The sequence below is a fragment of the Euleptes europaea genome, chromosome 1 (assembly GCF_029931775.1).
Source record: "Euleptes europaea isolate rEulEur1 chromosome 1, rEulEur1.hap1, whole genome shotgun sequence".
NCBI classification, from domain to species: Eukaryota; Metazoa; Chordata; class Lepidosauria; order Squamata; family Sphaerodactylidae; genus Euleptes; species Euleptes europaea.
Genome location: NC_079312.1, coordinates 72,918,655 through 72,934,021, shown reverse-complemented (window position 1 = coordinate 72,934,021; position 15,367 = coordinate 72,918,655). Strand labels below are relative to the sequence as shown.

Genomic DNA, 15,367 nt, shown 5'->3' with positions numbered 1-15,367 from the left:
CTTTCCTCTTCTCCATATAACCTAACCTTTCGACTCAACGCTGCCATGCAGATAACAGCTCCTGGATTCACCCCAGTCTTTAATTTATTTTATGTGCATATGCATACATGTAGCTTTGGTGAACAATTATAGTAGTAGTTGAGGGGGCTGCAGGCAATGGTAGCCATGTCACAAGGATGGAGAAAGGACAACTGCAGCAGTGGCAGTGACTCCTGAAGCACCTCTGAGTTGAATTTGCCTTTGTTTACAGACGTGTCCGCCATTGAATGCTGTGATCCCATAATCCTTGCATTGTGTATAAGGGAGTAAAGTGCCACCAGGGGCACTTTGCTTACTGCCCCCATGCCTCACTCACTAACTGTGGTGCCACACAGCTCAACTGTAGGCCACAACTCCTGAAAATAACATCCATGATTGGTATAGGGCTGCAAGCCATTCCAGTAGCTGAGAAAAGGGCAGGTAAGATTGCCTATGTGTCAGTAGCATCACCTGACACATCAAGCAGCTGTAGGGTTGCCAGGTCCATCTTCACCACTGGCGAGAGGTTTTTGGGTGGAGCCTGAGGGGGCGGGGTTTAGGGAGGGGAGGGACTTCAATAGAGTCAAGTTGCCAAAGTGGCCATTTTCTCCAGGTGAACTGATCTCTATCAGCTGGCAATCAGTTGTAATAGCAGGAGATCTCCAGCTATAACCTGGAGGTTTGCAACCCAACTTCTGTTGCATATTAACAAAGGATTTTGGCAAGCCTGCATCTCTATAAGGGAGAGAGCTGCTGTTCTTCTGCTGGGAGGTGGGATCCAGCCTGGCTGATCTGTTGGAGAGGACCACAGTATCACGAGCCTTTCCTGTTCAGGAGCCTATAGGAATCCCATTTAGACCCCAGCCAGAGAGAGGGCTGAAAATGTACCCTACTGCATAGCTGTGAAGAGCCAGCAGACTGAAGGCCAACACCTACAAAAAAGGGAACGAGACCTCCAAATCTAAACCTCTCTTGAATCATAGAAAACTCCTGGGGCCACGAGGACTATCCCCAATCATATGCAGAGGACTGTCCTCCTTTACTGATGGTAGAGAGCAATCATAAATATCATAACATTGGGAAAATATTAGTTGGCTAATTTCCTGTGAAAATGTTTACAAACCCTTGACCTGGCATCTTCTAAATCTTACTGGTCAAGTACTTATATAAATTGGAAATGCAAAAGTTTTAAAAGATGCCTTATATCAGATAAAGTGTAATCCAACACCATCTACTTGGACTGGCCTCAGCTCCCCGAAGTTTAAGGCAGTGGCTTTTTCCAATCCTGTTAGCTGAGATCTTTGTCTAGATAGTGCAGGATTGATGTGGAAACTGTGCGCTCTGCCATTTATCTCTGGCCCTCCGCTGATCCATCTAGGTGTGAAGTAGTGCAATTTATGGACAAACTGGGAGAATACGGGAATATCAAGCTTCCACTTCAACTAATGGTATTCAGAACAGATTGCCGCTTTTTCCCAGTGATTTGAGACCCACTTGCTGTGGATCTTACGTTGCCCTTTCTCAAAACAATTCCACAACGTTTATTGATGTTCAAAGCAAAGGTTGTAGAATTCATAGAATAATCGAATCATAGAAACACAGAGTTGGATGCACAATGCAGCAAATTCAGAACTTCTCCCCCCAGCACCCCAAGTGACCCTTACTCCATGCCCCACAGCAGAATTCAGTACAGTTGATTATCAGTCTGCTTCAGTGTTATCTGCCAAGCACTCCCAGTCTGTTCCAATTTATTATCTGTTTCATCTCGGAGCCGCAAGTTGAGGTGGGGCTTAAGACACTGACTGACCTGACTGCTCCAACCCTTTTTCACAAGTTGCTGAGGCATTTATAAATCTGGCCCTTCGGTAAAGTTATGAAGATTGGATACGTCTTGGCCCGTATGCCAAAAAAAATGGAAACATCTCCCTTGGGTGTAGAGAAACCACTGCTTCAGAACTGTTGATCGAGACAGTTATCTTGAACTGTCCAGAGATGTACACTTTGCTTATAGAATAATGGGAATGGTAGAGGGAACAAAACCATGTGTCTTATCTCTTTTAGGAGCGGAAACTGTGTGCTCATCCCAGAATGGAGATCTATAAAGGTGACAAAATCTATTTTATATGTCCCCTCGCACGTCAAGGGGACTTCTATGTGCCTGAAATGAAAGAATTGGAGAAGAAAAGCAGAGCAGCAGCAGCAGAGACTGAAGATGCTCAGACAGATATCACAGGTACTGTGAAGCATAAATGATATAGTGCTATGATATAACAAAGGGAATCCATCGTACTCCGTAACATAAAGTACCTCTTGAGGAGCAAGTGGTTGATTTTGTAGTTATAAAGATCTGTCTTTTGTTAATTGCCAGGTGCTGTATTAGTTCTAGCACTGTCGATTCTGATTAGAAGTTGTTTTCTAGGGTCTCCAGCAGAGGTCTTTCTCAGCTCTGCTTCTTTCTTTCTTTCTTTCTTTCTTTCTTTCTTTCTTTCTTTCTTTCTTTCTTTCTTTCTTTCTTTCTTTCTTTCTTTCTTTCTTTCTTTCTTTCTTTCTTTCTTTCCCATCAAGTTGCAGCTGACATGGTGTCCCTGTAGGGTTTTCAAGGCAAGAGACATTCAGAGGTGGTTTGCCATTGCCTGCCTGTGTATAGCGACCCTGGTATTGCTTGGGGATCTCCCATCCAAATACTAACCAGGGCTGAGCCTGCTTAGCTTCTGAGACCAAGGAGATAAGGCTATCCTGGTCAGGGCAGGAACTGAATTAGCTTCAGTTCCAGGAACTGAATTAGCTTTGGCCTTTAATTGCAGAAAATAAGCTCTACTACTCGCCAAAGCTGCTTGTTTTGAAACTGTGATGTGGTTAGAGTTGCCAACCCTGAGGTGAGCCTGGAGTTCTCCCACAATTACAACTGATCTCCAGATGACAGAGATGAGTCCCTCTGAAGAAAATGGATGCTTAGGAGGGTGGACTTATTATACCCTGCTGAATTCCCGCCTCTTCTCCAAACCCACCCTTCCCAGCTTCACCCCCAAATTTCCAGGAATTTTCCAACCCAGAGTTGGTAACCCTAATTGGGGACATAGTGAACATAACAAGCAAGGCTAATTAATTTACTGTTATAGTTGACATGCTGTTTGCCCATGAAATTTCATGCTCACAATATTGATGCACTAGTAATTGCCAGAAATGATAGATGCAGGATCATACTGCCCCCTTAGTTTCCCCTTCCTTCTACAGCTTTCTCTAAAACAATATTCTCAGTCTTTTTCATAGTATGTCTCCATAAGTGAACAAAATAATGGTTTATCTCTGAAGCAGGCTCAAAGGACTTGGAAATTCGGCAGTTTACCACAGTTCAAATGTGTACCGTGTTGATGTGTGAGATCTTATATCTCCTTTGTGCCTTACCATCTCCTCTTTTAACTGTTGCCAAATTCTAAGCAAGTTCTGTCTTTTCACAGCAGAGGAATATTCCAGTGCAAATGGATATTTCTGATTTGATCAGTGTTACTTTTTTCTTTAGTTTTTTTTTTTTAATGTGAGCTGTAGATCTTTGCCACTTAGATAGATTGTTAGGGGGGAGGATTTAGTTTGGGGGCAATTTTTTCAAATGGCATAAAAGTTGAATTCACAAAAAAACTATGCAACTGTGCTACTGTGTGCGTGTGTTCCAGGTGATGGAAAGGAAGAGCCACTGGGACACGACCTTAGTCAGTGCACAGAAATCATGATTGCTTCACACTCATGCCCATCTCCACATGTTTTTGTACCTTGTTAGGATTCTTTGCCCCCCACTAGGGTTGCCAGGTCTTTCTTTGCCACCGGTGGGAGGTTTTTCGAGCGGAGCCTGAGGAGGGCGGTGTTTTGGGAGGGGAGGGACTTCAATGCCATAGAGTCCAATGGCCAAAGTGGCCATTTTCTCCAGGTGAACTGATCTCTGTCGGCTGGAGATCAGTTGTAATAGCAGGAGATCTCCAGCTAGTACCTTGAGGTTACAGCCAAATTAACACTGTTACGTAATATTGGCAAGAAGAAAACAGTGCAGGCAATTATATCACAAAGCATGTATTCATGAAAAGTGCAAAATATTAAATGACAACAGTGCTTGTACAAAAAATCACAAACATTCACAATATTACAACTATATACAAAGCCATTCACAATGTGAAGGACAATATTTCAATAAAGCCCAATGGCTATCTTCCAACGTGACAAGTCCAAATACAAGCTTCAACAAAATGGGCTGCCCATTTTTCTGGGAGCCAAGAAGTAAAAAATAAAAAATAAAATAAAAACGAATAAGTTGAAGAACTGTTGAATTCAACCAGAACATATCTCCTATAAGGAATTTATACTAGTGGGCTTTAACTGAATTGCTGAGGCTGATGAAGCCAAACTATTGGTGAAAGCGCTATAAATATCCGGGATAGCGTTCCCTCTGTCACCTATGTGGAGCAGCAAGAGGTGTTCCAGTAGTCATTGACTCTTGAAGCTTGTTGAAGCTTGTATTTGGACTTGTCACGTTGGAAGATAGCCATTGGGCTTTATTGAAATATTGTCCTTCACATTGTGAATGGCTTTGTATATAGTTGTAATATTGTGAATGTTTGTGATTTTTTGTACAAGCACTGTTGTCATTTAATATTTTGCACTTTTCATGAATACATGTTTTGTGATATAATTGCCTGCACTGTTTTCTTCTTGCCAGTACCTTGAGGTTGGCAACCCTATCCTCCACAGAGCCATGCAAGTGGAACTGATGCAGATGGTAGCTACAATTCGATTCAGTTAATCTTTTTCAAAAACAAACCTTCAGAAGGGGGATTGACAGGGGGATGGCTGCTATGACCATGTCCCCCAGGGCTTTGACCCCGCATCCCACCAGCCATTATTTCTGCTCCTCCCTCTTCCCCTTGATCCCTGGTGCAGAGGGCCTGTTCTCCATGAAGATCATTCAGAGGTGAGGCGTGTCTTGTCTCTGAATCCATGTATGGTTCATAACATTTACACTGAGACAATCATGGAACCTTGTACTTCATTCCCAGCTGGACATGCAGCACCTCTTTTGAATTTTTGTATACCTTCAAATAGCCTCTTGATAGAGTTCGTTATCCTACAGCAGCAACTAAAAGAGATTAGTGTGTGTGTATATATATAAAAAGAAGTGGTTGTGATCTCTGCAGGAGCATAAAAATCAATGCTGTCTGCCGTTTTCCTGATATTTCTGCTGTAGTATCACAGACTGTTGCTTACTGGGATCTGCCCACATGCTCACCATCTTGTGGTACAAAAATACATGTAGCTTGCAAGCGCTATTTATAAGTATTGTATGTGTTACATATGGCATAGAAATGTGCTCTCATATAAAGCACCACAAAGTTCCCTTTGAAATGTTGTAGTGAAATGCAAGCACCGTTGTTTCAATGCATCCTGTTGCAAAACTGATGACTCCCGCAATGCCCGGGGAGCCAGACTCCAAAGAGACATTAGAAAGAAAGAAACACCTCGCATAATGCTAAAGCTTCCATTCAGCCATTTGGCCAGAGGAAGGGAGGGCAAAGCATGCTGCATGTGTCGAACGTTTAAGACACAGTTTGGTTGCTGCTCAGAACCTTGTTATGGAAGGTGATTAATAGCAGTTGTGCTTTCTGATGTATATGGTGGGCTTGTGTGAAGAATTGGGTGCTAAGATAGTGATATGTGCTACAGATAAAGGAATGTCTGAAAATGGAAAACTTGTGTTAAAGCAACACTTTGCTGTTGAAATAGTTTCCGCCCCCTTGGGACAGCTTTGAGGCTATTGTTCTTTTGGCTATTCCACTTGCAGCCACTGTTCCTAAATGTAGTGATTCTTAATTTACATCTATTCACACCTCATCTAAAGGGTTTTTCTTCTGGGTCCCAAATGGTAGAGCTGGAATAGGAAGAAAACCCCTCTGCATACACTTCTGGGTTTAATTGAAAGGATATTAGAGACAGCTGCAAAGACTAAGCAGCACTATAAAGCATTGTGGTATTGTTTCAACTGTGACTACGAATTATATTTAGCTTAATTATGCTTTAAGGGCACCTCTGGTTAAAGGATCTTCAATTCATTTGTTCAGTGTATGTCCTTATCCAGAGAGCACCGCACTCTGGTATGCTATGCCAGACTTCTATTTGAGGATTTTGAGGTGGGATGTAAATTAAATTCTTTTTTCTCAGAACAGTATCTTACTGGATACCTCACAAGTAGCCACTCATCGAATTATTCTTTTGGTTGGATGAGCCAAAAGTTTGAATTTCTTCACTGTGCCCGATGGTGTCACCTTTCCCTGCTTTCTAAGTAGGGAAAAAGGAAGCCTGCCTGAATGTATATATGGTATGAAATTTCAAAATTGTGCACCACAACAGTTCCTTCTCAGGATCATCTCCTTCTATGGCCAGGAGACTATTAATAAAAAGGACTTAGATACCACAATTTTAATTTGGAAAAAAAAACTCACGTTGTGGTAAGAACTCTGTTATCAGTGTCAAGACTCACCTGAGATACATGTCAATCACTCACTGTAATTATATCCTAGTCTTCCTGTTCAGGAATCTCAGGGTTGCTCCTAGTGGTTTCCTGTCCAAACACAATCAAGTCCACACTCACTTATCTTCAGCAACAATTAATAGCAGCAGTTGCCCCATGACCATTCGCAGGATTAAAAAGAGGGCGCTTTGGAGGAAATCAGCATGTCTTTCTCTGATGGTGAATTAACCCCAACCAGTCCCTGCACATTTGGAATTAAAGGAGTGGTCTCCCAAATTGGAAAGTGTGACTTCTTAGCAGGGGTGTCCGGACCTGTCAGCCTGACATGTTCCAGCATTAGGAATCCAAATAGAAATGGAATAAATAAAATAGTTTCTTTTGATCCTCTAACCATCTTGTTTTGCTCACTGCTCCATATTAAGATTCAGTGAATTCTTATGTCAGATTTTTAAAATTCTGATCACAGCCATCCTGAAAGGAGAACTTGTTTGTGAATTGAATAGAAGGCTTTATTAGTATTATTTTCCTTTTCCTAAAGGAAGGTGTTCTTGGGAGTGGTTCAGAAAAAGTCCATCTTTCAGAAGCGTAGGTTGGAGGGTTCAGCTCCACAGTGTTGCGGAGGCCCCCAGTATAGTCATTTTATATTCATTTTTATTCCATCTTTCTGAGTGGTTGGGGGGAGGGGGGCTGGACTGACTACAGTCTGGCTTGGTTGCTTTTAATTACACAGGTTACAGGGCTTATCACTCAAGCTATAATCTCAGTGCTATGAATTCTGAGCAAAAGTATCAATATATGGGAATGGGTGAAAGTTGACCTGCCTTCCCCTTGTTGTTTTTGTTAAGTCACAGCTGACTTATGGCAACCCTGTTGGCAGGAGATGTTCAGAGGTGGTTTGCCATTGCCTGCCTCCGCATTGTGCTCCTGGTATTCCTTGCAGGTCTCCCATCTAAATAGTAGCCAGGGTCAGGACTGAGAGTGTGTGATTGGCCCAAGATCACGCAGCAAGCTTCCATGGTGCGAGTGGGGATTTGAACCTGGGTTTCGCAGGTCCAACACTTTAACCACCACACCATTCTAATTCCCCCTTTTACGCTATTTTTCACACCCATTTATGAAAAGGAATTAATTTTTTGCACAGATAGGGATGACAACAAGGGAATGCATCCTGGTGTGCATCACACTTTCTGGTATTGGGGTGCACATTCAAATGGGGCATCTTTCTGCAAACAGTGTAGTGATAAGGAGTGACGTCCACATCTGAATGCAGGCAGTGTTCCTCTGTGCTGCATTATTGTCACTGGCTGTGCATCCCAATAAGAAAGAATGCTGGCATGACTGTTTGTGGCCATCAGGATGTATTTGTCCTCATCTCCCCTCCCCCCTACATAGAGGATAGGAGGAAAGTAACTGTGAACAGGTATGAAAGAGTAGAAGTGTGTGGGAATCACAAATATTTTCACACATACACACAAAGTGACAACTAGTAGGGATTCAAAGAGCTGCTTTATGCTCAGTTGTGCATTCCCAGTGAGATTTTTGCCTTTTTTCTTTAAACATCAGAATGATTCCATGCTGTATCACAGTCCCCATCGGTTTTAAAAATGACTTGCCACGTGGCATGGGGAAGAGCAAGTGGACAAACAAGCTCAAAGCCTCTGGAGCATGTGGAACATGTTGCTTGGTCCTTTGGGTCCCGGCCACACTCTGTAGTGGTGTGAGCTGATGAAACCAGAGACACTCATAATTGATCCTGTCGAATGGAGAGCATAGAGATACAGATTCAGTGAACAGAATGTATTCTCGTCTGTGAAGGCTTGGTTCCTCTGCTGAGTGTTTGTGCTCTCTCCTCACTAACCTCATTTGAAAGAGGGCAAAGCCTTCTTGGACTTCATAGTCTTATACCGGATGGTTTGGTTGTGGATGGGAATTACTGAGTCAACCTACTGGAGAGCATCAAGTCATTTTCTACTGCAGTACTGGGGGTGGGGGGGCTGAATGTCAGCCAAGGACTGATCCTCAGTGCTGTATAGAGTTACCAGCTGATTAAGCTGTGTTAAGTGCTAGGCACAGAAACATAGATTAGCAGATATGCCATCTCCAGGTGACTGAACACAAATAAACTGTGTACGAGGACAAATCCTGAAGAATTCTGAGCATATCCCTCAGTCTGATGTACTCAGTCTGATGTACTCCATAACACTGAGAAAAATGAGGGGTGTGGCTTCTTAGCAGTCGCCCTGAGCCTGGTCTTGGCTGGGGAGGGCAGATTATAAAAGCGATAAATAAATAAATAGGATGCTCACTCTTTTTTGTTTGTTTGCCCAGCCCCAGAGCCACAGTTCTTAAGAGCATGTCACTACTCTATGGCAGAAATATGGCATTCTTGAGAATAGATAGTAGGAATGCTCTTTCTAATCTCCTTCTGTACAGGTAAAAAGACAACCTCAGAAAGGGACTTTATTAGAATGTTTTTGTTACCCCTAGTTTGATTTTAAAAGCCATCTTCATCCTTAATAATATTTGGCCCTAATATAGCACCTTTCCTCTGAGCTTCCCTAAGCTCTTTACAAACAGCTATATTAAAAATTCCCAGGTCTGCCTGCATTAATGATTTCATGTTATGAAGTTCCCTGCAGAAACCTCTGCCATTTTCCTGGCTGACTTTTGATTCTGCTGATGTCATTCAAAAGCCAGCGACCTGTAGATGTGCCAATATATAGTTTGCATTTTTTGAAGTCAAGCAGTGATCCTGTGACCTTGCGAGAAGCACCACATCTGTCTAGCTATCTAATCTATCATCCTGCCTGCCTTCCAGCTCATTCCTTTGAGATGCTAAGTGCTTACTATTTCTGCGACAGGCAATGACTGCTGATGGCTCTTGACAACTTGGGGCAGGGGGAGCGCACGGAGCTCTGCTGAACGGGGTTCAGTGTGCCAGCTTCCATACATTCCATCGCTGCATGATGACAGACTTGTCTGCTTGTTTTTGAGGACTGGTGCATTCGCACGGAAGCACGGGCGGGAAGAACAGGGGACGACTAGATACCTGTGCAATTTAGCACCGATCCCTTTTGCTGATCATTACCCACTGAATTGGCTAGAAAGAAGTGGGATGGCTTTGGAAGGAGCCAGAATGCTGGGGGTGGGGGGTTAGTCAATCATAATTAACTTTGTTTTCCATTTAATTGTCATGTAATGCTCTGGCAACTGCTGGGGGTCCTGACAGCGCTCACTGTGGCCTTGCTCTGAGCAAGGCTGTCTCCTGTGTTTTCATATGAGAATGACTGAAAGGTCAGGGTAAACAAAAGTAGCCTCTTGATATGGGTTGCAGGAACAATTACATTTCCTGAGGTGACAAGGATTGTCTCTCTCTGATGTCTCCTGCTAATACGCTTGGACAGTTTCAGAGATACAGATACCTCTCCTACGGTTCTACCTGCGATATGTGTTTGCTAAACTAAGCAGAGAAAAAGGCAACCATCCTCGCGCATCTGGAGCAGGTTGATTTCCAACAAAACAGTAAATAAGTGCTGTAATAACATTTCGACAATGGTGTCATACTGTTTTGGCATATTTCACCTCAGTCCTGTCAGTCTAATATTGGTTTCCCATTCAGTTCTGCTAGTCAATGGAGATCAGCTTCTTCCCATAAATCCTTCCTGTTATCCTCCCTGGGACTTTTCTGGAGCAGAGACCGGCAGTGTCCTCAGCTGTGCAGTGATTTTGTGATGTGCATATGAACCAAAGCAGAAGTTACCCATACGTTGGCTTGTTGTATCCCAGGATGGGATTTGAACGCTGGCCCTCAGTTATGACAAACTAGCACACTAGATTCTGTGCAAACATGGACACTTCTCGGTTTCACACATTCTGTTTTTACTGAGCTTTTGCCTCTCTGTCCGGTATGGCACCTGATGCCTCTTATTGTGTCATGGCAAGCTCTCTCCAAAGGAGGCTCACAGCTGCCTCTCTTGTGGGGGAAGGCCAGCAGCAGTCAGGCACGGACTCCCTTTTTCCACTTGTGAGCTATCATTGTAAGCTGCTGACGTTGTGGGTCCCTGTCACCCCCCCGTCCCCCTGCTGTGCCTGTCCCTACCCATCTTCGAGTGGCTTTTGTGTGGGGTTTGAAAAGCTGTGATTAACTGCGCTTTGGCTGTTATTACATTGATCTATTATTTAGTGAGAGAGGAGATGAATATTTGATAGAGCTCAGAGCCTGGCTGTGGAAAGAAGGCCAGAACACTGAAGGGAAGAATTATGGTACTGTGGTACTATTGCCACAGCAGGAGTCCACTGGAGCTGGGCAGACTCCTCTCTCTTGCTCTTCTCAAGAAAGCTTTGGGGTCAAAGACGATGCACAGAGCTTCGCTTTGTTTCGCTTTTGAAACTCAAGCTTTTCCAGGCAAGCAGAAAGCTTTCTGACCTTCCAACTTTTAAAGCTCAAGTTTTTCCAGGACAGCAGGAAGCTTTCTGACTATCCTCTGAGTCATTTTGTTGGCATCCTCATCTCACAGAAGAGGAAGAAGGTGAGGTTTCTGTTCTTGAGATTTCCCCATGCTGCTGTAAAATAATCACAGGATGCAACAGAATGAGATGGATCAATCAGACCTTGTTATTAGGAAACTTCTTCATGGGTACATTTTACTCTCTTTTATAAAGAGTGTAACCATGGGGCCTAACGCACTCAGTATATACTACATTTAAAAAACATGTTATCCAAGTTAGATCGCACCTCAGACCTCCCATTTCGGCTTGGAAATGCTTTGGAAGCACCAGACATCTGTTTTTTTCCCAAAACGCCTATACCACAATGTTTTTCGTTATGTCATTTCAAAACCGGCAATCCAAGGGGTGTGTTCAGTTACATATGCTATTCAGTTCTCCTCCCCTCTTTTTGCAACACCCAATGAAAAGCCTTTCTCCTCCCATCCCACCTTCCCCCTCCCCTCCCGTTTGCATCCACCAATCATTATTGTTACTTAATCCCCCCCCCCCCAAGTGCTTGTGGTCTTACAAAGGAACACGGGAACGTTGGAACATTAGAGCAATCATTTTTATTTATGCAGGGTCCCAATCAAACATTTCCCTCATATGGAATGTCCTTGAAGTGGATTTTGTAAACAGTTTGTGGGCTTGAGGGGGAAGGAATGCAGAGGAGGGCGAGGGCTGGAAAAGTAGCGAAATTGCTTCGAGCGGCAGATGGGGGAGGGGGAAGCAGGAGAAGGAGGAAGGGAGAGAGACTGAGGGATAGAGAGAGTGCCTGCACACACACACACACACACACACACACACACACGTCAGGGCTCTCCTGCCGGCACAAAGTTTCTCCCCACCTGTTCCTCCTTTTCTCCCGCTGCCGGGGTTGAGTGTGCCTCCCTGCTCTAAAAAAAAATAAAAATTATGTGCTCATCCCAACGAAAAAATGCAAGATCGTTGGACCAACGCCCGAAAAGACGGCAGCTCTGTGATTAGCACTGTGCAAGGAACGGCTCATTTTGGTTTGTTTTTTTTTGGGGGGGAATGCCTGCATAGGTTGTGATTAGGGTTTCCCTGCCGTGCAAATGAGGCAATTCTTAATAGCGTACAGCGCTTCTTCGGATCAATGATATTGCGCATGCATGAAAAAAAGGGGAGGGGAGGCGGGGAAGCATCAGCAACGTAGACATGATGCAGTTCTCCCCCATGCTCCTCCTCTCAACTTTTCGGACTATTACTTTGGAGGTGCGATCTGACGATAAACTGTCTTGGGAGCAGTCTTAACAGACACGGTGCGATCGGAAATGAAGAATACGCATCCAAAACACACACACCGAGCGCGATGATAATATGCTGTAAATTGTTGTTGCGTTAGGCTCCCTTCTTTTGGTAGGGAGAGAGTTTACAGTTCTTTGCCATCCTCCTTGTGAACATAAAAAGGTTAGAATATTTATGTAGTAAGACTTCAGCTAAGTTTGCATACTACCTTGCTCTGATAACTATGGGGACAAATAACAATATAGTTTATACTGGTCCCCATGTTTATTTGCACAGGGAAGTGTTCACCTCCCATCTGCTTCCAAGTCATAACAATGTTTTGTATGGTTTGTGTATATTGTCGTGTGCTCCCCACTTCCCTGAGCAAGAAGTCACAGGGAGATAGTACTTCCAGGGTTGGTTCCCTTTGGAAAAAACAAGCACTGGAAACTTGTGCATTTTTGCAATATATACCGTATTTATAAAAAATACAAGGCACAGGCAAAAGCAAACAGGCACTCGTTCTGGGCAACGTATCTGCTGCCCCACATCTGATCCCCCAAAAGAAAGATTGTGCACCCTTAGATGCTTCTCTATCTGTTTCTCTCTTTACATTTTCCAGACTCAGGGTGCTTTTTCTTCACCTGCAACTGCCTCCTCCTTCAGTTGGGCAGGCCCATGTTCTCCAAGCTCTGATAGGTACTTGAACTAGGGTTGTCAACCTCCAGGTGGTGCCTGGAGATCTCCGGCTATTACAACTGATCTCCAGGCAGCAAAGATCAGTTCACCTGGAGAAAATGGCTGCTTTGGACGGTGGACTCTGTGACATTATACCCCATTGAAGTCCCTCCCCAGGTCCTCCCACAAAATCTCCGGGTATTTCCCAACCCAGAGCTGGCAACCCTAAATTGAACAGAGCCATATTCCAGCAATTAGTCTCCACTGAGGAAAATTCACAATCTTTTTTTTATTATTTAAATAAATACAACAACGAAGGAAAACAGGAATACAACAACAAAAGAGAATGGAAATATAACATTACTAAAATACTCATAATACACATTCTTGAAAAGAAACTAAGACCGTGCTGCTAATATAACTAAAATAATAGTGAACCAAGCACTACTCTGTTTATCTAAAATCCACATGATTGTCACTTCTCTCCCTCTCTGCAATTTACACATTGGAGTGTTTTTTCCATCTTTGAAATTGTTACATTCCAACGGGCGTCCAGTTCTTCTGTATTTTTGTCATTATTATAATACGTCAGCTTAATTAAAGCATAGGTTTCTTTAACCTTATCAAGCCAATTATATGAATCAGGGAATTTTTTGCTTTTCCAATATCTCGCAAGATTTGTTCTTGCAACTGTTAGTATATGGAAAAACATAACTTGAATAATCTTTGGTTTCTCTGGAAGATAATTTAATTGAGGAAAATCCACAATCATTACAGAACCAGTAACATTATTTTTTCATAGGCCCTGGCAGAAGTCCCTTTAGACCAAAGTCCTTTTCGGTCAGACAGCAATCTCACAACAATTTATAACGGTTGATATTCTTAGAAATCCTGTGAAATAATCATTTCCATGTTACACTTAAGCAAGACTGATAAACAGCAAATCTCTGACTGATGGAAGCTTTGCAACCAGGGTCCCAGGTCCACATTTAACACTGTATCCCTTGGAACATGCTGGTGCTGGCCCAAGATCACGCTTGAAAATCACTGAGAGTACTCTCTATTATTGTCACCCTGACCTCGATGGCCCAGGTTAGCCTAATCTCATCTGATCTTGAAAGCTAAGCGGGGTCAGCCCTGGATAGGACTTGGATGGGAGATCACCAAGGAAGTCCAGGGTTGTTATTCAGAGCCAGGCAATGGCAAACCACCTCTGTTAGTCACTTGCTTTGAAAACCCTACAAGGTCACCATAAGATGGCTGAAACTTAGAATAATAAAATCTTAGAGTTGGAAGGAACCACCAGGATCATCTTGATGGCACTTTTCACCACCATACCCTCTCTTATTGTCACTAAAGTGACTCCCCAGCCCTGACATGAAAAGGCACTTGTGTGCATGTGATAGTTAAATTCAGTTTCCATATACTGTTTATTCCTCAGCTTGTCTACTAAGATCCCCAAATATCAGTGCTCTTTGTTTTGTGATATAGATGAATGACTGGCAGGAACTGAACTGAATTACTAACAGCTCCGTTCACAGCCCAGTCAAGCTACAGTGTTATCTCACAGAACTCAGTGAGATTACATTTGTCTAAATCAAGGCGCTTCATATTACTGATGTGTCAGTCAAGTTGTGTGTCATTTGGCTGGTATAAAAAAGTGCACATTTCAGTGGGGATTCCACAATAGAACCTGGCATTTTCTGTGATAGCCCTCTATCTTAAAATACAGGTCAAGCAGGTAAAGTGTTCTTAACATGATCCCTTCTGAATACCACCCAAGGGTCTACCTTGTCTGTCATTCTGAATGTACCAATGAACATAAGAACATAAGAAAGGCCCTGCTGGATCAGACCAAGGCCCATCAAGTCCAGCAGTCTGTTCGCACAGTGGCCAACAAGGAGCCTCTAGGAAGCCACAAATAAGACGACTGCAGCAGCACCATCCTGCCTGTGTTCCACCGCACCCAAAATAATAGGCATGCTTCTCTGATACTAGAGGCATACCTTTGGGAAGCTTATAATGAAGGTCATGAAGTCAGGGATGTTGAGAGCCACCATGGGCCCTAGACAAAGATTCTACCGGGGGCTCCCATATGACCCTGATTTAAATAAAATATCATTACAAAACAAATCACATGGGTGGCTGTTACCATGAACGTATAATAAACTGATCTGCATGTCCATCTGTCTGTCCACTTGTGGCAGGCATAACTCATCAGAAAATAAAACTAGAAATCTCAAAATTGGCCACCAGCTTCAGGATGATAGTGGGAGTTCCAGGGCCAAAAATGTTAAAAAATTGGACTATCCTGGCCCAGGTTATCTCCAGACACCACCACCACCACCCAGTGCTATTTGCAATGGAAGCTAAGCCAAGTTCTCACTTCTGTTCCTCATTTATAACCAAAAAAGCAGATTAACG

The 15,367-nt window shown here is 43.3% G+C and overlaps 1 protein-coding gene across 1 annotated transcript in view; it reads left to right on the top strand.

The window, feature by feature from the left end:
- The window catches only part of TEX264 (testis expressed 264, ER-phagy receptor), a 170,791-nt gene that overhangs the window by 136,389 nt on the left and 19,035 nt on the right, over nt 1-15,367 (top strand). The window contains exon 5 of the mRNA XM_056865818.1: nt 2,080-2,251. Within this exon, the coding sequence (XP_056721796.1) occupies nt 2,080-2,251 (172 nt within the window). The remainder of the gene's footprint in view (nt 1-2,079; nt 2,252-15,367) is intronic.